The following is a 22,123-nucleotide window of genomic DNA, read 5'->3' as shown; positions in this document are numbered from 1 at the left end:
ACATCAGAATTCATCAGATATTTTTTCTTGGTTACACAAAAACATTAATCAAACAAATTATATAAAAATATTGTTCACAGATTCTACAGAAATTTTTATGCTTTCTGATTTGTAGGCACTGAATGGTAATACCAGAAATTATGTTTTCCTGTGTATTAAATTTATATGGGTTTAGTAATTTGTAAAAGACATCCTTTTTATTATTCTGTTACTTTCTAAGTACCTAATACAGAAGGTACTTTAACAGTAGTTCTAGGTCATGTGAAATGTGTGATTATGTACATATCATGGAAAGCAGATCATTGCCCATGAGAATTCCTTAATTCTACGGGATCCTTCAAGTTGAAAGAGGCTATCCTGAATGAAGCTTCTGTTTCCCATAGGGAAAAAGCGTATTTTTAGGCATTTCAGGAAATTAAATTTGATACTGTCTGTGAAAATTACACATCCTAACTGTGCTACCAAAATCTCTTTGGGGTGCCCTATATATCATAATCTTAACTGTTGATGTGCTTTATTTCTACAGGGCAGTAAAGTCAGAGGTCCACTGGACAGGTCTGGTTCTGTGGAATTGGAGAGTCCTACGTCCAGTACCTTAAGCAGCACAAATAAAGTAAGTAAAGGCTGGGATAATTGTACATATTTAGACACTTCAAAAATTATTCCCTGAAACAACTAAGCAAGTATTAAACATGGTCAGATGTGAAATGTTTCAAGTTGCTTTCAAGCTTTTCATTCTGTTCCCTGTGTTATAAAACAAAGTGCTATTGAATTAGAAATGCCTTGTACTGTATATAACATATATTTTGTATGAATATGTGAAATAAAATACTATATAACATCATCTGAATTTTACAACAGTGTGGAGCAAAACAAGGGCTATAATGACCATGCTGCCAATCCTAATCTCACTGGTTTTAGTCCTGAGAGTTCATACCATGAATGCAGGACTGTATTAAAAGAAACATAAAATTAAAGCAGGAAGTAGAGAAATTTCCCTGTTTGTGTGGTTAGAAAACTTTTAGTCTGTATAAAACAATACAGTCAAACAGCATGGAAGAAGTCAGTCTTCTTCCCTGGAGGCAGCATAGCACTCTACAGGCTTAGATATACAGCTATTGATTCTGCTGTAATGCCTGCTCACCTGCAGACTCCTGACGCCATGTAAACAAGAGTCTGCTCTTTCTGCTTATGTTTTTGAAAGAATGGCTGATTCTGCAGGAAACACACAAGGTGAAGAATAAAGAAAATGCATGGCTTGGAATTGAAGTCATAGGCTTAGGTTCTTTGTGTGAATCTGCAGGTAGACAAGAGGAATGTTATATGGCTAGATGGGTTGCTAAAGATACAGCATTCTGCAATGCCACCCTTTTCACTGTTAGCCAAATGTCACCCTTTTGTTCTGACCCTATTTCTTTTGAGTTGTATTCAACATACTATAAAATACAATTACTCTCAAAATTACTCAAAATTTTCTCTGCAAAATAGACTCTGCTTTGTTGGCCTAAGAAGGACATAAAACATCAAACAACTTTCTGTGACCAGCTTGATAAAAATGTGTGTGTTTGAAGCAGATGTCTGTGGGATGTGAATGACATGGTACTGCAATCTCAAAGATGGATTCTAAGCCCACATATTGATAACCTTATTTCTTACACTGCTAGGAGCCACCATTGTATGAAAAGGAGAAAGACAGACTTCCTACACTTCCTGCAGAAAATGCTGACAAGACCAGTGGATCACTGGATGATCTCTGCAGCGACACAGAGGATTTCTCTCTGGAGCAGTCTGTTACATTGCCCCAGCAGAGCTTTCGGAGGCGAGCAAACACACTCAGCCATTTACCGACAGAGAGCCAGGAATCTCTGGGGCCTGTCGAAACATCGCCATCTGTTCCTCAGAGGAAACTTATGAGGTATCACTCAGTGAGCACAGAGACTCCTCACAAAAGAAAGTAAGCCTTACTAAAAGCAGGCTATGATTTTGTTTGTTGAGGGCATATTTGGGGATGATAATTGCGTACCAGGTATGTCCTCTTAATGGATAAGAGATGCAGTGTGTCACTCCTTGGAGGTTTGTAGGTATTCTTTTTAAAAGCACCTTTAGCCCTTTGTGCTTCACAGGGGAAAGAAGACATGAGATGTGTAGTTCCACAGTATATGTCGCAAACTACTTGATTCAGTTATATTTGTCCAAGCAATCATTTTTGTTGTTTTGATCTGTGAGCAGTATAAATAAAAGCTACTTCTTGTTTTCTGTTTACAGAGAAAAATCCAGTAGCCTCTGTGATCCTGAAAACCTTACTAGTTGGTGATTTCATATGTTACTTTGAAATAGCACACAAAAGTGACTTAAAGTGCCTAGTTATTGGTAGAGGTGGGGCTCCTGCCTACCTTTTCAATGAGCCTATCTAGATTTTACTCACAAACTACTACTTGCTTTAATATGAATATTCTTCAAGCTGTTCTCCTTCAAAGGCCTGCCTCTGCATTTCTAGTCCCCTCTTAACTTTATGGCAGTTTTCTCCCTTCCTTCTATCTGGCTTTTTCCAATTACTGTTGAAATACTTCTGTATTTCACTTCTCATTCATTGGAATTCTTGATCATATGCCTGACTTTCTCATCAAAATCAAGGGGAAGCACATATAAGAAAAAAGAAATGGGGGTATTAGTGCCATTTTGTGGTGAGTTATAATTGGTCATATTCTGAAATGCCTTGCTGAAGCCTGCAAATGTGAATTTGGGACTTTGCTGATTGGGGTAAAAAAAGGTTCGTGTTCTTACAGTTACTGCATTAACTGTGAAAAACATAGGAAATGTGTCATTTACATATGCCAGCTCCCTTTCAAAGATTAGAGAAGGGATTTCATTTTTTTTTTTCCCCTCCTTTCCTTTCTTTCTGTGTTGTTCTCTGTGCTACCTCAACTCCGTGGCTCTGGTTGGAATCCGCACTATATGGTGTGAACGAATCTGTCGGCAAATCTAAAAGTTCTTCTGGTCAACTTGCACGTTCTCCTACTCTAGCTCGTCTTAATCCCTCGGCCTCTTCACCCAACTTTTTAAAATATCTAAGGCATAATTCAAGTGGAGAACCAAGTGGGCATGTTGCACAAAAAAGGTGAGCTAGTACCTGCAAATAGTTTGGGGTAGGGTTTGCTTTCCTATGTCATAGATATGAAAGTCTGTAGCACAAATAATTAAAACAATTTAGTATAGACCAAAGATGGTAGATTTTTATGGGAGAGGGAGCTCTTTAACTGCTCCACCACTGAATGTAAAACTGGTACTTACATAATTTGTTGTTTTAAGCAATCAAATTCTTTCAGACACTGGCTCTTTCTTTAGAGCCAGTTGTTCCAAAGCAATTTGTTGTTATGCAGCAGACAGCAGCGCTCCTTAAATTGTGTGAGGGATAAGTTGCCAAGAACCTGAGACCTCACTCTGTCTTTCCTGAAGCATTTGGTTCTGTCCTTTGTTCATGGTAACACAAAAACACTGTTCTTTTGTGCCTGACATTAAAGGCAAGTTGACCAAGTAGTTACATGGGGCAAGAAGCAGCAGGAATATGATAGCTGAGAGGAAAAAAACCCACCACATACAACCCCACCACCATCCCCACTCCTCACAAAACTCCACCACCATCCCCACTCCTCACAAAACAAATAAACAAACAAAAACCCCAACCCATCAACCTGTCATTTGTCTTGGTTACTTGCAGCAGTATCAAATTATGCTTTCCTTGCCTTCTTTCTTAGAATTAAAATATAGACAGAGAGCATTGAAGAAAAGGACATTAACACTTGTTTCCCTCAGAACCTGAAACTGAGTGGCTCCCTAAAAATCATAAACTGTGAAACTCTTTCTTAACCTCTTGAGCTAAAACTGCTTATTTCAGCTCAAAAGGCTGAAATAAGGACCAAATGTCCTCAGAAGCACTGTCAACAGTTGCTGGCCATTGGCGAGCAATTTTTATTGCTGTTGCTGTTTATTTTTTAGTTTTGTTCTCTTGTGTGAAAGTTTGCTGTTTCCCCAAGGTGCTGATTTTTCTAAACCTAAGAAAATACACAACTGAGGATGCTGCTTCACCAGTTTCTTCAGTTGTACTTGCTGAGTACTAACTAGAATCTCTTAATTCAGCTTTACCTCAGAAGTATGACATAGCTCAAGGCAGGAAATGTGAGTCTGCAAAATCCTGTTCACTCTTCAATTTAATAAGACTTACTTGAAACCTGAAGGTTAAATTCTCAAAGCAATTTTTTCCAAGTGATTTGGTAATGAATCTGTACACACAGTTGCAACTTCTCCTTTCCTTTCCCCATCTCTTAAGGGTATGCCATGTTGAACATCTAAGCAACAAGACTGAAAATGGAAATTGATAGGGATGTCAAATGGGTTAATGAGTTTAAATCAATACAGTCAAGCTTCCCAATTCTGTAAGTGAAATTACCATGTAATTGAAATGGATTTACAATGTAATTGTAAGTGAGCCCTGTTTGCAGGGCACACCGTGCTACAGCCTTATCTTCATTATCTCAATACTAAAGAACCTACCTCACTTCATGCTAGTATTCTACCCTCCTCCACCCCCTTCTATTCACATCTTCAGGAAACAGTGCTAAATGTCATCCAAATAGAACATTATGGTTTATCAGAAACACTTCTTTCTTAAACTTACTTTTTCAGGAGTAAATTCTCCTACTCATGTGATTTTGTGTACTTGTCTCAAGAAAGGTCTTCTAGTATCATCAGCCAAGTAATTTTCTATACTTTCACTCCATGCAAAAACTTCTCATTATGTGAATTGTTCTTACTTCATTCTATTAACCTTCTTCTGAGTATGTTTCAGACTTGTTATTTTAAAAGACAATTAAATAATTCTTTTAAATGAAAATAATTTCTATTAAAAGAATTATGTTGGCCAGAAGCCTGGTGATGAAATTGGATTAGTGCTCCTGTCTGTTGCATAAATAGAGCCACAATCCTGAATGATCAGTCAGAAGGCTTAGCTTTTAACATAAAATTTCCAAGTTTGTCTGAATAAAACCCTCTTAATGCTTTACAAAATAGTTTTTGCCAGTCTTATTTTTCATTTGCCAGCACAGTGATTATCAGTGTCAACTTTTCCTAACATTTTCCCCCAAACTCAGTTGGTCATTGAAACTCATATTTAAGAAAATGTGATAAAGTTGGCATTGGTTTTTATTAGATTAAAGGAATTAATTTGAAACATGCACTAAAAATCTTGCAATATAGCAAAGAATAATAACTTTACTGGAAGTACATTTATATACATTGGAACATTCTGGTTTGCCCAAACAAATATCTCTCTCAAAGTAGGACTTCGTTAGCAGTTTTAGTTTTGACTTTGGTTTCCTTGATATTCAGACCATCAGGATTTAGCTGCCTTTTGTTTGAAACTTAGGAATGTGTATTATTTTTATTCTGTGGATTTATACTTCTTTGTTCTAAATCGTACTTTTTCCAACTGCACTCTCAGCATCTCCTACCGTACTGCCTTAAGGAAAAAGCTTCATTCTTCCTCTTCTGTGCCAAATTTCTTAAAATTTCTGGCTCCTGTAGATGAAAATAACACCTCTGACTTTAGGAGCACAACAAGGTAGGGTTCTCTCTTAAAGCCTGGAGGTAAAACTGTATTTTCAAAGATTTCTTTGTCTGAAATATTTCAAATTCTTCTTGCACCTGCAAAACCTGATTTGTGCAAAAGTTCACCTGTGTGTATTCTGCATGTAACTGCTGTCCAATGAATTAAGCTATCCCAGAGTACTTTCCCATTAGGATTGCAAATCTTAGTCATTTTTTATGTTGCAATGGTCATGCAACTTCCATCTATGTATTTCTGTGATTATTCCTGACACAGGAGAATTTTCACTTAAGAGAATACATGATTCATCCTAAGCAATCTCAGTGTCTTCAAATTGGAAGGAGAGGATGACCTGTAAAATGCTCGTCCCTGTTGCTGCCAGAGCTATTTGGATTTCATTTATCCCTTCCAGCTTCTACAAAGACTAATGTAACAATTTAGCTAATAGCTGGAATAAAGCAATGAATGGTATAGAGTTCTAACAGATGAAAGTTATTAGTGGGATTTTTAATAGGAAAACAGCATTGTTCCTCACTATTTCATTTTGTATTCTGAACAAAAACCTCTGTATGGCATGTGTGGATGACATCAAAGGTTCTTGGATTTTGTTCCCAAGTTTGTTGCATATTTCAGAGGTAGACTTGCTAACAGAAATGTTTAAAGTTTTTCTCCCAGTTTGTGTTGGGGGGGAGTATATTGCATACCCAGTGCACAGAAGGTTGGAAGTTCAGTTGGTGTTTATAAAGCTCCTTGTTGAGTTCTGATAAAAGGCATCAGCAATTCTTTGTGTCTGCCATGAATAATTGCTAAGTTTTGTGGATGGCATGTAAATACTGTAATGGTAAAGCTACATTATTGTGTATGTATGTGTATTCATATAGTGCTGCAGAGAAAACTGAAAATTAATTAAAACTGGAAAGAGTAGACTGTACAGAGCTGCCAGTCCCTGTTTGTGAACCTCAGTGCTGTTTGCAGCCATGTGTAAGCCTCTGCCACAAAGCAAGTTCCACCTTCCTAACACTGCGAGCTTGGCCCGGCATGTGCACAGCACACTGCACTCCCAGGGCAGTGGCCCATGTGTTCCCCAAGGCTGTGTGGCTGTTCCTGGCAGAGCCAGGTGACCTCCTCACAAGCTGCTCTGTGTTCTGCCCTTTTAGTGACTACGAGTCCAAGCACGGCCAGCAGGCCCTGGATGCGGACAGCCCCGTGAGGACTCGGAGGCATTCATGGAGGCAGCAGATATTCCTGCGAGTGGCCACCCCTCAGAAAGCCTGTGATTCTCCCAGCAGATACGATGGTAAAGCCTGGCTTTGTTTGCTTCTGTGAGCTTATTCATGTATGTAGTGTGTGACATGTGAATCATCGTGTCCACCAAGGGGATCTGTTTGCCTGGTGTTCTGTTTGTACTGTCATTGCAGTTTACCACCTACTTTTTGGTAATACTCAGCTCATTGGCTGTTGAGGTTTTACATTTCGGCTTCACATGTAAATTGTTCCTATTGTCTCATGTTAACTAGCCAGAGAAGAAATTATTTTTGTGTACTAGTTTAATGAGTTCTGGGGAAAAAATGCATCACCAAGTACTGTGCTGAAGAAAAGAGGATGCTTCTATTTCATCTTTCTGTGTTGGAGTATAGAACTACAGAATAGAAAAATCCAGGTGTACCAGCAGGAATTGCATTTATTTTATGATCTCATTTGAGTTCTGTAGTGCATGCTTTGTCTTCATGTATGCTGCTCTAGTCTGTGACATTTGCCACTTGAATCATAATTATCCATTGTTTCCATAATTATTTTGTGAAATTTTGTAGAGCTGAAGAACCGCAGTCTAGAAGAAAAGCACTGCACATAGGCATGCATGTGCATCATTTTGTGCATTCACTTTATGTAAGCCAGATAGTACAGGATAGTACAGGACATGCTGGGGCCAAGAATCCCTGAGAAAATCCTCTGGCTCACTAAAGTTTGAATTTTATAGCATGAGCTTTGTAAGCTTTAACTTCTGACTTACCTCTAAGGCCATTGTATGAAAAATAAGAAAAAACATAAGGAAACAGAAAGTAACAGTATCTTATAGTAAATATAGTAAAAAGTAACCATCTTAATGTCACTGAGATGTTTTTCTTGCATCTTAGAGTGAGATCTCGATTAACTGGAGCAGACACATAACCAAAGTGTTTCTATCATTAATGCACTGCTTACAACGTAATTTGACTGCATATATGGGCACAGATGCCTCTCAAATTTAGTGTACTTCAACATGAAGTGATCTCAGGAGCATGTTGTGTGAACATACCATGTGAAATGCTCTGTTGTACTTAAAGGCATGTTATATGAAGGGCTGTTATATGAAACTTCTATTTTTACAAGTGTGATGTCTCTCTTTGTGACTGGAAATAGTCTTACTTGTTTTTGAAAGCCACAAAACCATCCCATATTAAATAGGAAAATAAAATCCACCTAAATTGCCTACCCAAGCATTTCCTCTGAGACATAATAGCTGCAAGATACAATCTTAACAACCTACAGCTGGGTAAGCAGAATACTTTGGGAAACAAGTGTGGCCAGAATGGAAAACAGGATGTGCTATTAATAGGAGCAGCAGTTTAAAATATTTGGTCTTTTTTCTTCATTCATTTTCTTTTTTCTTTCACTGTATATATTCAGTTTATGAACAGAAGAAAACTCAGTCAGTTTGGTTTTTTTTTAATTATTTAAAGCAAATACTGGGTTTTTCTATTTGGAATTTTATGCATCTCCTGGAACATTTCTGGCAGTGAAGGATACTCACTTGTTATCCAGTCCCTGTAGCCTTAAAGAGAGCTGCTGTACAGCTGGTCCTACATTGGACTCACCACCACAGTTAACTAAGAAACCCCTCTAGTTCCAATGTAAATGTAACTATCTGTCATTCATCATCTTGTTTTTCTTTCATATTCTGTCTTTTTTAAAGTCTTTCTCACTCTGTTTAGACTGATTTCCTTTAATTTGTACAAACAGCTGATGTATCACCAAAAGATCAATTTCATTCAGATTGGACAGAGGGCAAAGAAGGTTTTAAAGATAACACGCTTTGTCATGTTCTGCAAAAGTAAGCATGAAGGGAGGGAAATAAGGGAACATCTGTGATTTATAGGTTTCCCTTTATAGACACAGACTCCACTGACCAGTTTCTCCCTTCAGGTGCCATGGTCAATACCTTACTACAGAGTAATCTGCAGGAGAAGAGTAAGGAAAGAAGCTGGGAAAGGGGTGTGTTTAAAAGCTAGTTATTCTCTCAGCCAAGAGACCCAGATCTCCATGACTCAGAGATGATACAGGTTTTCAAGTTTAGCCCGGGCTGCTTTACTAAACTTTGTGTTAAAGGTAAAATCCACCAGGGTGCCTGAACTCTGCATTGCTTTGACCACATGTGGGCAGGCATTGTCAACAAAATGAAACTGCTCTGTGACTGCAATTTCTCTGGGTTGTAATGAGTAAATTGCACATAAGAATATGTCAGTTGTCATAAGAACTAGAGACAGCTTTAAGCTTTATATTCACAGAAAAACCTAAGCTCTGACATTCGTGGGTTTGTTTGTATAGGCAGGTGGTGAGCTGAATCTCAAGGTGCATCATATTCACTGCTCTCTGTGTGGTTAACACAGCAGGATATGAAGATGTATTTACTAAAAGTTAAAAAAAAAGAAACCCCAGACAACTGGTAGATAGCTTTTGCTGAAATTTTGATCTTATAGTTTCAAGGTACTGAACTTAATAAAAGTCTGATATCCTGAGTTTCCAGTCAAAGCTTGAACAGCTTAAACAGCACTGAGTCCCACTGTCTTTCACTTCTGAATCCTTTAATTCTTTAGGAAGTGCTCATAAATAGTTTGGGCTAAAACTTCATTTTCTGTACCTCAGGTGGAACAAAATGGTTACTGGTTGTGCTTTGGGGGTTGCATCATGAATTACCAAGCAGAGAGCACATTTTGTTTTGCAGACACCATTATTTAAAAGGAAGGATTTACTATACATGAAGGAGGATATTTTGTCCTAAATCAGTAGAAGAAAAATACTGCAGATAGATATGCTAGACAGCTGTTTTTTCTTGCCAGTTGAGATTCCTGCATTTTCTGATGATTGGACTAAAGTAGCCATGCTCAGCAAGGCAAGCACTTATGAGACAGCACACAGCCTTGTAGAGAAACCATTACTTTTGGTTGCTGTGGGAGCAAAGCCCCATGTACATACCCTTTTCCAGCCACTTTCTGCTTGTTGGTACTGCCACTTTCCCCTTCCTCCAGAATTTTTCCCTGCTTCTGTACATAACTTTACAACTAAGCACATCAGAGAACTATTATGCAATTTGCTGCCTGACAGGAGAGCCGGGTGATTCCTGGTGAGCTGGAAGATGAGGCTGATGTCCAGTTTGAAGACCTAGAAAGGATTTTCTACATGGGTGAAATGATCTGTAGGACTTCTAATACTTTACAGCTGGTAGCTGGAGGATGGAGTGCTGAATTATGCTAGTTCCATTGTAGCAAGCTGCAGTTCAAATTCTCCAGCCTCGACCCCTGCTGTTAGTGGCTTCCCTTGAACAGTTGTGATTCTGCGAGTGGTGTGGAGCGCCAGGGGGCAGCGTTTCTCTCACTGGCACCTTCAGACACGCTGTCTCATCCTCGGAATTCTGGTTTTGTTGTTTATTTGTGGGAGTGTAATGAGTGTAGAATACTGCAAGGTGGAGAGATGGAAAAAGGGAAGCAGAGTCTCCTTACAAAATGGATCACACTTTGTTCTGTTACAATACCACATTTATCTTGAAAGAAGGTTTTTATTATTCTTTTTCTAAAGCTCTGTCTCTCCTACTCACTGTCTTAAACATTCTAAGTAATAAATATGTTTCCTCAGATATTTGGTTTTTAACCTTTATACCTCCCCACCCTACTTGCAGGCAGATATTCCTACTTCTGTAGCATCACTCAAGAGCCACATTTTTTTTGGCTATGCAAGTGGTCTAGGACTCTTTAGTTCTCTTTTCACTGGTAAAAAGGTGCAGGGAGAAACAACTCAGTGATCATTCTAAACCAGATGAAGCATGGACACACTCAAAGGCCCTAATTTTCAGTTGGATCAGTTTTCTGGTCCCACTCACAGTATTACACAAGCAATAGAGCAGGCAGGGACAGATTTCTGGAAGGTGAGGGTGGATGCCCTTACTCTGCTCGGAAGCAGGGCATCCTTAAATCTGTGTAGAGTGATAATGAAACTTCACCTTACACTGCAGTGCAGCAAGATATTCACTTACATGTATTCAGCATCTACAAATCTGTCCACTGTGCAGTGGACAATTTTCACACAATTTTCACATATTGACTGTTCAGAATCAGTCATAGTAGGAGAACTGTTTTGCAGGTTGTCAGAAACTCCCAGCACAGTCAATTGCTGGATTTAAGGGGGATGTGAATAGCTTTTGAAGGAAATGGTGGGAAAGTGATGGTGCTTGTCGGAGCCTTCTTGCTGAGGGAGGTGTGTTGGAAGTAGACAAGAAGATTTTTGTAACAGTTAGATCAGTTTTACTGTTGGAGAATGGGTGATTTATTTTAATGTGGACAATGTGTAATGAAGTTACCTCTTGAACAGTGAAAGAAGTTGAAATTCAGAGCAATGAGATGCTTGTACCACTTGGCAGTACTCAGCAAATAAATTCAGATAAAAAAATCCAACTACATTTTATTTTAGACCTTGAGTTGCAGCAAAAAAATGGTATAGAAAGCACAAGTATCTCTGTACAGGAAAATGAACTTGATTCATTAATTAAAATTAATTTGGTTTCAGCCTCTGTCAGATAGAGGTGTCAAACTGTTAAATCCTAAGTGCTGAAGAAAAGTTTGAATTTGAAGATCTGTTATTCTTTAAACCAGTTGTAGTTAACACCTGCCTGTTTATGTGCTTTGTGGTGTATGCTATATCTCTTGATAATTAAGGTGAATTTTTTTAAAATAATTTTGTAGTAGCATTGCAAATGCTATAAACTGTTGCTTTAGCATTCTATGCTTGGAGTCTTTATGGGGTGCAAATTATTTGTAATGTTGCCAATTCTGTTTTAGCAGCACAGTTATTATTAATTAAAACCAGTTGGTTACAATTGATTACTCAGTTCTGCTCCTTTCAGAGCAAATATGTGCTCAATCTTGATTTGTGGCACAGAAGTTTGGCTACAGCCAGTAAGTACACGGTTAACGTTTGATGGCTTCTGTACCCATTGAAATATCAGGGCATTCCTTTCTCAGGGATTGATAATATTAGCACATGAGATTAATTTGGAGGTAGTGAGTACTTTTTAAGTACTTGGCTTTAAAAGAAAAGCAAAATCCAAAGCATCTTTCAGAGCTGATTTTAATCAATGGTGTTGAAATACACAATTTTTCAAGAATTCCTCATTCAGCCATTGCTTTAAGTTGTATGTCAGATTAGAAGAACTTGTTGCTTCTTGTGATTCTGTATCTGAAGCTTTCTGATTACAGAAGGCTCCTGGTCATTTTACCACATCTGATTATGAAGTTCAATATTCCCAGCAGCTGTGTAAAATAATAAGAATATTATATCCTTGGTTTGAGAAGCTTGCATTTCTCTTTATTTCTGTACCATATGTGAAAGAAGGTGTTGTACTACCTGAATGGAAAATCTGAAGAGAACTAAGGATGTTGTTGACGTCTTTTCTTTTGGCAGTTGAATCTTAAATGACTGTGAAATTCTCTTGTTTGTTTGCCAAGCTGAATTTTGTAAAGTTTAAAATGCAACAAAGAAAAATAATATAATGTAGTAAATAAAAGGCTTAATGGATTCTTCTGTCCACATTCTTACCATATCTTGTCAGACTTTTTAACCCCAGAGAGTGGATGTGACTGGTAAACACTGCATGTAGAGAGAGCCATGTGTAAACAATTCCATGGTGAGGATGGTGGTAATGTGTTATTATTGAGCCTCCTCCCTGTCAGCCCTTCTTTTCTACTTGAAGCATTGGAGTTTCTAATCAAAGATTAGTCTTGTCTTGGTTTTGGCAGTTGAGGTTGGTTAGACTAAGTGATTCTGAAAGAATGTTTTTTAAATGTAGGCTTTTAGGTTGGTTTGTTACTTAAGCCTTGTTTAATACTAAGGTGATTAGGAAAATATTTGATAAACTAATTTTTTCTTAGTGATTTACAAATGAAATATCCCTGTTCATATAATTTCTGATCAAATATTGTCTGTTTCAATTACTACTGAGGTCATTCACCATCTTTCCATGTACAGACTTTCTTTAGTGTGGGCCCTGGTAGTAATATATCATGATACTTCCTTCTTAATCTTTTGTACTTTGTTTTTTGTGTCATTTTTCCATTTAAGAGTTTTGTGTAATGCATTTGTTGATCCTTTTGGACTGTAGGGATACTCTCTACTTCAGGGTTGAAGCACTGCCATGTGAAGCCAACAGCTGAGTATAAATGAATAGATGAGCTGTACAAATTCATCTCAGTCCATTGTTCCTACTGGCCTTGTCCTTTGTTGGGTATTTTAAGTGGTGGAAGCATAAGAGGAGTGCTTTTGAGGTATGCATGGATGTGCTAGAATATTTGAGCAGCATTTCCATCTGGTTCATGAGAAGTGTCATGTGAAATTCAGTACCTTTAAGAAGTTCTCACAAGCCCAGGGAAGATAGTGGTTTTCCCAGTGAAGTGCAGTTTCTCAGGGAATCCTTGGTTTTGACCCACAGACTTGTAAAATTCCATTGTGCAGAAGAATAGTTCTGAAGTGTAGTCCAAGTATGAACCTCAAATGGAAAATTACCATAAAATTATGATTGATCAAATATACTAATATTGCCAAGTCCTGAACCTTAGAAAACAGAAGTGCAATAGGCTTGTAGGGGTAGCATGTATGGAGGTAGAATTTTATATAGAAGCAAAGGAAGCAATATATTTGAAAGGAGTTAGGGTCAGGTCAAACGTAGAATAGGAGTCAACAAAAGCTGACTAAGTTGGCAGATGAACAGGGAAGCAGTCTTTCAGTGTGTGCTGAAGCATTCAAATCCTGCTTAAGTGCACCTACTAATCTCATAAAAGTTCCGAAGGGTGCACATTGCTTGGATGTTAACACATGGCAGTTTGGCTCAGTGGAATGTGAGCTCCCAGTTAGATGCAGTTGAATTGCTCTACTGTTTATCTTTGCTTTCTCTGCTATCCTCCAGATCCCTGGTGTGTAACAAGGCAATACTCAGCTCCTTGTCACAGTATTTCTGCTCTTGTCTGTTCTGGATCTGGAAGCTGGGTGATATGTCTCTCTATCACCTTGTATGTTCAGGGACATGGGTTAGAGCTGACTTACCAAATGTCTGAGCTTTTTATTTTGCTTTGAGGGATTACCTTCATGTTCCATCTTCCTCCCTCCTTTAGCAGCCAAACAGCTGATGTAACTCTGCAGACTTCTGACAGGCCACCTGAGCAGTTAAACAGGTTCATTTTGATTCTATAAATCTTGCCAGCGTGCAGACAGGAAGGAAGGCAGCTTTTGAATGTCTTGCGCTTTATCAGAGTAGACTTTAGACTTTCTGTTAATGTCCACAAGTGATAAGAAGCAAAAGAAAAAATAGAAAAGGAGCTGCTGTTTGGAAGGCAAAATCAATCCTAGGATTCTTCACAGAAGCATTAGAGGTAGGGTTGATAATCATAATTGTTCAACTTATAGAATTTTGTGACCTTTTGGTTTTCTTTTATGGCCTTAAGCAATATTTCTTTCAATGAATACTGATTTTATCAGATTAGTCAGCAACAGATGGGAAATTTTCAGCCTCAATAGAAGCAGGACTGTGGTCTTCAGTAATTAATGCTTTGCAGCAGTTCAGGTGTTGCCACAGTTTGACCACTGGAGAGCGACAAGTGAGTAATGTCTCTGATAAATTTGTGGATTTCGTACTTGAAGACCAATCCCTGAAATTTGTCTTGAGGAAGTGGGATGTGTACATTAAAGACTGGAATATCCTCGATGTTGAATGTGTTCATTCTTGCTTTACGAATGCAATGTGTTTAATCCACTTCCTTGCATGTGTTTTGCCAGCCTGGTTTTTTTTGGGTTTAGGGCTTTTAACAAGTCAGTAGCCATAAGCTGTATCTGGACATAGTCTATTTAATTTTCTAACATATTAGTTCATATATGCATACATAAAATCAGGATACACATCTGACGCTAAAAGAGATACATAAACCACTGGGAGGATGTGTAGAAGAGACTTGTTTCCTCCAAGATGTGCCTGCATTCCATATTGGATGCTATGAGAATGGAACATGAATGTAAGATATGAACACAGACAGTGTACAGTAGATAAGGGGTTTCCTATCTAGATCACTTTTACTTTTTTGCATTGGTGTATGGTGAGCATTTCTGTTGATTCCTCTTTCATTATTGCATGCAGCCTTAGAGGAAATTAACAACTTCCCTTGAAGAATTGTCTTTTATTTCTTTATTATTTTATTTTTTTAAAAAGTGAATTCTACCAGCATTATCCTTAAGAGCATTTCCCTTTAAATATTTCTTAATATGCACTTAGGAAAATTGGGATCAAAGGTACTATTTTTAGAAATTCTACATAAAAATCTAGAGAACATTTTTGACAGTATAGCATGTGCATCAAAGCCTACAATTGCATCAAAACCGGCAATCAAATAAAAATAATTTTCCTTTCATGGTCAATAGAAGTTGAAAATTATTAAGTGTGTATATCTTCTCCATGTGCTGACATTTGCCTGTAGTTCTTTCATAATTGCAGATTTTAGCCCATTGAAGTCTTCCCATTTACCTGTAAAGAAAAAAGATTAATGTTTTCCAGTTTCTTTTAATGAATATAATAGTCTCTTCATTGTATTGATACTTTTCATAACCACCTGTATTTCTGAATGCACCTGTCAGTTTTTCTATTTTCTTTGCAAAAAATGGTGATTGCCATTAAATTGTCAAATATTTGACCTTTGCCTAATTCTCATTCCCATAATGTTCATTGTTCTTTGAAATGCTGTAGATACCAGCTGTGTGGGTATCCACACGTATATCCAGAGTGCAAGGTTGTAAAGGTTTAAATTGTTCTTCTAGCTGAAAATGTTACGCTCTTTTTTATATGTGTATTTTAGCCCTAGAGTTTGTGGTGGCAAGAAAATAAATATTGTATAAGGAAACGGGTGGTATTTGGAGCCACTCTACTTCTCTCTGACTCTTTGAGAGGGGAAGATTGACAGTGGCAAGACTTAGAAAAGCAGAAGTGAACAGCTGTGAACATTTCCATTCTTAGTCATTTGAGCTCAGTTGTGTGAGTGCCTTCAAACAAACAAGGGAAGAATAGCTGCATATGAACTGCATGAGTGAAAGCAGAGTGACAGTCTGGGCAGAACTTGAAGTGGGGAAAGCCGTCCTATTTTGTTAGTTTTGAAGCGATGGGATGATGTGTGTGTGTTTAATTCAAAACCTTTCCCACCATGCTAGGCAGTGATAAAGACATGGACCATTGAGCTGCCTTCAGAATAATTGCTTCAGGAATGCTCCTTCTGCAGGAGCTGTTTGAAATAGCACACACAGAGGTACTTGTCCTTGGCTGGCAAGTCTGTGAATGGATTTTGTTGCACTAACTTTAAAGCACTGTCTTGCATGTATAGCTCAGGGAGCCATTTCATAGCTATTCTGGTTGGGTGAAGAAGTGCTATTGCTATGGCCTTCTGTTTGAGATTTGGTAGGAAGAGATTGGTTGTTTTGACCATTCATTTTAAAGTTGGTGAATTGAGTAATTTTTCTTCTAGATACAGGTTGTGTCAAAAACTACTGAGCTTCCAGAGAAGCTATATAAAACAATAAAATTAAGTGATACTACAGCAGGTATTAAGAAAAATTATAACAGCTTGTGCTTCTTACATTGATTACTTGATGTAAAACAATGTTATATACCCTTTTCCTAAAAATAAATGATTTTTCAATTTGCCTGAGATTTATTTCATGTTCCCTTTCTTTTGTAATGTTTTCAGTCTTAGAATTCCCATGCATGCTTGACAAAATTATATATTTTGTGGTAGGCCATCTGAAGCCAAAAGAAAAAGTGCAGAAGGTTATGATATGGTTAAAAATGAGAAGTGAAAATAAGCAGGTCTTAAGTGCCTGTCTCTCCACCTATTTACTTTAAGAACTGGTAATCATCCCATTGTATGGCCTTAGGTGGTGGTGTGTTTGTGCAGCTAAGGGCGTGTGTTTTCTTTGTTAAACACGCTTTAGAGATTATTCTTCAAATTATGTGGGTGCTATATTTGATTATATCTGCTATTTGAGTCATGCCACGTTTCAGCTGTAGGTTATGTTTTTGTAATTTCTCAAACTTGCCTTTTCCTTTCAGTTCTCTGCGTGTAAAGTTGTAATTAGCAAGATGTGATCTTGGTGTGTGGTACAATGTTTTTACCACGTTATAGAAAAAATATTCTAGGCTTTAGCCTTTATGATTCTTATGCTGAAGCAGCTTTTAAGTCTGTTTGAAACTGTCGTTTGGGAAACCTTGCTTGGTATTGCTACCTCTTACCTATCTATCTAAATATAGATGGATACATGAGTTAGTGTATATATGTAGATATGTGTATCTATATATGTGCAGTCTTTCAAACTGTCCCTTCATTCACTTGTTCATGGCATCCAAGTAGTTAACAACAGCTTCACTTTTTTAAAGATTTCTGTGAATTGGGAGATCTTCCACCCAGATCCCCATTGGAACCAGTGTGTGAAGATGGCCCCTTTGGGCCCGTGAAAGAAGAACGGAAACGGACACCCCATGAGCTTCGTGAACTCTGGAAGAAAGCCATTATTCAGCAGATACTGCTCCTCAGAATGGAGAAAGAAAACCAGAAGTTACAAGGTTGGTGAAGTTCTTGAGTACTACACCCTACTGCAGTACAAATTCACCTTTCGGTTTTCTCTGTGGCCTTGGTAGTGGAAGGCACCAATTCTTAATGAAACATTCTAGGGACCCACAGGTAAATCAGATTAGCAATGTCTCCCTCAGCACTCATTAGTGTAGGTGGCAATGTATGATAATTTTTTTATTACTTCACCTTATTATTTGTTTACTTGATCTGAAGGGACACTCTCTTTACCATCACTGGGGTTTTTTAGGCTGGTGTCTAGAAGCTCTCACAAGGAATTCAGCATGATCAGTATCATGAACTGAATTCTTTTCTACATTCACATCCATAGGTCCTTGGCTGAGTATTGGTCATTGCAACGTTGTGTTTAGCCAGTCTTGAGGCTCAAAGGAAGTTCTTAAAAATGTTGTTGTAGATTTGAAACTATGGGTTCCTGCAGTAGTACCCACGCTGTAGAGCAAGGTTTCTACAGAGTGGTAATGACTTTGATCAATCCAAAGGGACTTGAGAAACTGTAATTTGCAGTTGTTCTTAACCACAATTTTTCTGTGAATGACTTACCTGCAACAAATCCATTTTGGTGGCAATTTTTACACATAAAGAACAGGTATATGCAGAATCACAAGTGATTGCCTTTGAGAGCTGCTCCTTCGAAGATATGAATGATGAGGACAGAAATTTTTATCTGGATGATTTTAGATGTTAGGAAGGGAGTAGGCACCTGAACCTTCAAAAGGGGAGGTACCTGGCATGAAAATGGCAATATTTCTTTTTCTCTCTCAACTTGAGGAAGGACAGACTTCCAAGAAGTGTGTCGAGAGAGGGCCCAGCTGTATGAAAAGTTCAGTACACCAAACATGAAAACCTTCTTTAAACTCAGGCTAAGACACATGGCTGGAAAGACACAACACCTCTTGGATATTGGATATGGCCTGCCAAAGCACTTGGCCCACCTGTAGGCTGTTTGCTCCCAGCAGTGTAGCTCTATTTTAACCCCACTGAAAAACACCTGGCACCCGAGTTTCCTAAGAGCCCCACAGGTGACAAGCATGTTCCCAGCAATGTACTAGCTAATCCAGTAAAATAAAATATGACAATGGATACCAGATATACAGTGTCCTTGGCCAGAGGCTGAGGCCATCTGAAGAAGAGTTGCTATGAGAAATGTTTATACAGTGTCTTCAAGCTTAGAACAGTGCTGTTGTAAATGAGCTTCTGTAACTTTTTTATGGCATTTGAAAATAAATTTTCTCTGTTTTGTGTATTTATACTCATGATTTTTAAAAAAATTCTCTTGTATTTAAATTATCTGAATCTACAGCCTGCAGTCAAATTTTTGGCAAGTGCAGGTCATTAATATCCATACACATTTTAGCAAGTTTAACTAGATGCTCCAGTTTTGTCTGCCCAAAAGAAAAAAATGCAAAACCATCACACATATGTTAAGATGAACATGTCTAAAAAGCCAGTTAGTGAATGAATGAGGTGGGTGTTGGCAGAACTGAAGGCCCAGCTGTGTTGTATGCCCTGTGGGCTGAGGAAGTTGTCCCAGGTAGCTGCTGCATGAAGAGCTCAGATGGTGAGACAATACTTGAAAACAACAGATGACTGCTGCAGCGAGCACAGCATCTTTACTAGTAGCGCTTTTGGGTGCTATTGGGTAGTGTCAATATCTAAAAAAGCTTGTTGATAAAGGCATATTCTCACCTCAGTCCTCACAAGTCACATTTTTGCACATAGCATAGGAAGACTGAATAAAGCAGAAAAGTCTGAAAAGTTGCCAAGCACCAGAAAACATTTGTTTGCAGAAGATTAAAATATTAAAAGATTTCTCCAAGTTTGTTTTCCTATAACCTGAAATTGAAATGCCCTTTTTTTAGTTATATTCATATAATACCATCTGTGTTTTAAGGTTTTTAGTATTCTCATTTACAAATGTGTTGTTTTTGAACTGACAAAAATATGAAGAAGTTTAGTTTAGGTAGACTGAAATTCTTTCAATGTGAACACACAGCTATAATAAAACTATGACTGCATATGTTTCATGTATCTGTAGTTAATTACTGAATTAAAAATTAAATATTCTGAGGTCCAAATCCTGCAAACACTTAGGTGACCTCACAACTCACATGAATAACCTCATTGAATGAATCATTCACATGTGAATGCAACTACAGGAGGTACACTTCCCAGATATAAACAGTTCTTTTCTTTTCAGTTTATAAAATCTAGGTGCTTGTGTAATCAGTGGGAGTACAGGACAAGATAACCCTTTGTGGATCTCAGAATTCAATAATCTATAAAACCTGAATTGCAGATACAGATCTCAGAAGAATTTGAGTCTAATGTGTTGATAGTGTCATTATGCAATGTAAATGTCAGGCAGTCTTTAACTGTTTACTAAATCTGTATAAAGGAGTTGAAAATACAAATAATGGAGAGTTAAATTATCAAAAGATAATATAATAACATTTTAACATAGATTGTCTCAAGACTGAAATGGATAGGAGTAATTCTATGAGTTCATACTGTGAAATCCTCAAAAGTAGGAGCAGGCTTATGATATTTGGCAGAATGTCCTCAAAATAAGAGTATCTTGTTACACCATTACAGAAATGCATCATCACAACAAAGAAATACTGTAAATACATCAGGGCAAATGAATTAAAAAACATGGTCACTTCATGATACACTATTTCATAAACATCGTTTCAAATTATGTTATTTGTAGGAGAATTACTTCTTAATTTTTGTTTAATACTATAGAACCTTTCCAGACTTCTACGTATTTTGAACTTTTGCTCTGCTTCATTTTTTGCAAGTAGAGAGCTGCTCTTGTCCTGGAACTAGGTGCATTGAGTACTCAGCCACTTTACAGCCTAGTTAAAAATTTGAAACCTATTTTGTTAATTCCTCCATAGATTTTCCACTGTTTGTCTCTCCTCAGTGCTGTCTTTGTACCTTCATCTTGGTTTCCTTATATTCCTTCGTTTTCTTTCATCATTTCATTCTTTTAGGAATAGATGACTGACATATTTGTATCTCATATGAACTACAGCTCTTTCTCTCCTCTTCCATTTTTTCAGTCTTTTTCAGTCTTATTACCTGCACAGATCCATCCAGTGTCACAAAACATGCTGAATTATTTAGTTTACCCGATTGACATTAATAAATCCTGTTTTCCAGGCACAATATAGTACTGAAATGCCCCCACAGAAAAACAACTTAAAAGCTTTACCAAGACTGCCTTTGAAATTCTCACTCTACTTCTAAACTTTGTAATTACACTCAGCTACAGAATCATTTTCATTTCTGCCCTGTTTTTTTGATGCTTTCCCAGCTATTGTTTTTACTTTGTTACTAGTATTACGGGGCTGTATGCATAACAGATAGATGACTAAATGGGGTTTGTGTTTTTATTTGCTGAAAGTCTTCTGCACTGAAGATCTGGGAAAATGAAAATTCCTGTTATGAAAATCTTATGTTTATTTCATAAGTCATCATTTCTCGTGTTTCTTCATATTTAGGAGTTGATTAGAAGTAGGGAATTCCATTTAACTGCCCAAACACAATTAATATTGCACATAATATCTTTAAAAAACCAAAGAAACCGATCCAACCCCAGAATCATGAAATTTTAGATACTAAATGTTTCAGGTGGCTAGCAAGAGATTTGTAAGTTAAATTAATCCAGGTGGATAGCAGGAGAGAGTTGTAAGTTAAATTAATCCATTTTACAAATAGTAAAGAATATTAACTGCTATATTCATTATATCACTTTTTAGCATCTGAAAACAATTTGCAGAACAGACGCCTGAAACTTGACTATGAAGAAATCACACCATGCTTAAAAGATGTAACTTTGATTTGGGAAAAAATGTTGAGTACACCTGGAAGGTCAAAGATTAAATTTGATGTGGAAAAAATACACTCTGCTGTTGGTCAAGGTAAACAGTTTGTTTTTTGAGTTGTTGAAATGCATGTAAATTGTATCTGAAAAGGAATAGTCTGGCCACTTAACAACTCCTTATAACCATATTCTTTATAGTGCTGTTCCTCAGGCTGCTGACTAAACAAGTAACAACTTTTGCTGCCATCATGGTTATGAAATGCAAGTACCAGTCCCTTTCAGTGGTAGTTGCAGTTGTATCAGTGGAGCTACAGCATATAGCCTGGATAATGCCAATAAATGGCTGTGTGAATAACTGAAGAAGCCCTCTGCACTGTTTTCTGGAAATTCTCTGTTCCAGTCTGTGTACTATGTCTGTGCACAAACAGTAGACATGGGTATCTCTGCAGAACTGCCTTTTCTCTGTGTTCAAGAACACTTTGTCCCTGCAAACACCACTTAAAGTCTTCCTCACAACTGCAGTGCTGACCAGTCACCCCTATATCCACTGCAGCAAAAGTAATACAACCTAAGGATGTTTTTTAAATGTTCTAAGAAATTGGGCTATTACTCAATGTTTGCATGGTTGGACCCAAAGGCTGAGTGCTATATGGACTAGTGGTGAAGATGGCTACTCCAAGGAGCTTTTTTGTAGTTCTTTACAAAGCTTTCCAACACGTAAAGGAAGCATCAAGATTTAAGCACTGTCAGAAGTTTAATATTTTAAAT

At 37.6% G+C, this 22,123-nt stretch overlaps 1 protein-coding gene across 8 annotated transcripts in view; it reads left to right on the top strand.

Moving 5' to 3' along the window:
* TBC1D1 (TBC1 domain family member 1) overlaps positions 1-22,123 on the top strand; it is a 100,357-nt gene that overhangs the window by 59,534 nt on the left and 18,700 nt on the right. For 4 of the 8 annotated variants that reach the window (XM_053975739.1, XM_053975737.1, XM_053975738.1 and 1 more), the window contains 7 exons: positions 527-613; positions 1,665-1,954; positions 2,990-3,118; positions 5,498-5,617; positions 6,760-6,899; positions 17,313-17,498; positions 21,291-21,452. In XM_053975739.1, the coding sequence (XP_053831714.1) occupies positions 527-613; positions 1,665-1,954; positions 2,990-3,118; positions 5,498-5,617; positions 6,760-6,899; positions 17,313-17,498; positions 21,291-21,452 (1,114 nt within the window). The remainder of the gene's footprint in view (positions 1-526; positions 614-1,664; positions 1,955-2,989; positions 3,119-5,497; positions 5,618-6,759; positions 6,900-17,312; positions 17,499-21,290; positions 21,453-22,123) is intronic. The other 4 variants (XM_053975740.1, XM_053975741.1, XM_053975743.1 and 1 more) reach the window with 4 other exon arrangements.

The sequence above is a fragment of the Vidua macroura genome, chromosome 4 (assembly GCF_024509145.1).
Source record: "Vidua macroura isolate BioBank_ID:100142 chromosome 4, ASM2450914v1, whole genome shotgun sequence".
NCBI classification, from domain to species: domain Eukaryota; kingdom Metazoa; phylum Chordata; class Aves; order Passeriformes; family Viduidae; genus Vidua; species Vidua macroura.
Note: the sequence above shows the minus strand (reverse complement) of the source record. Positions and strands in the feature narration are given on the sequence as shown.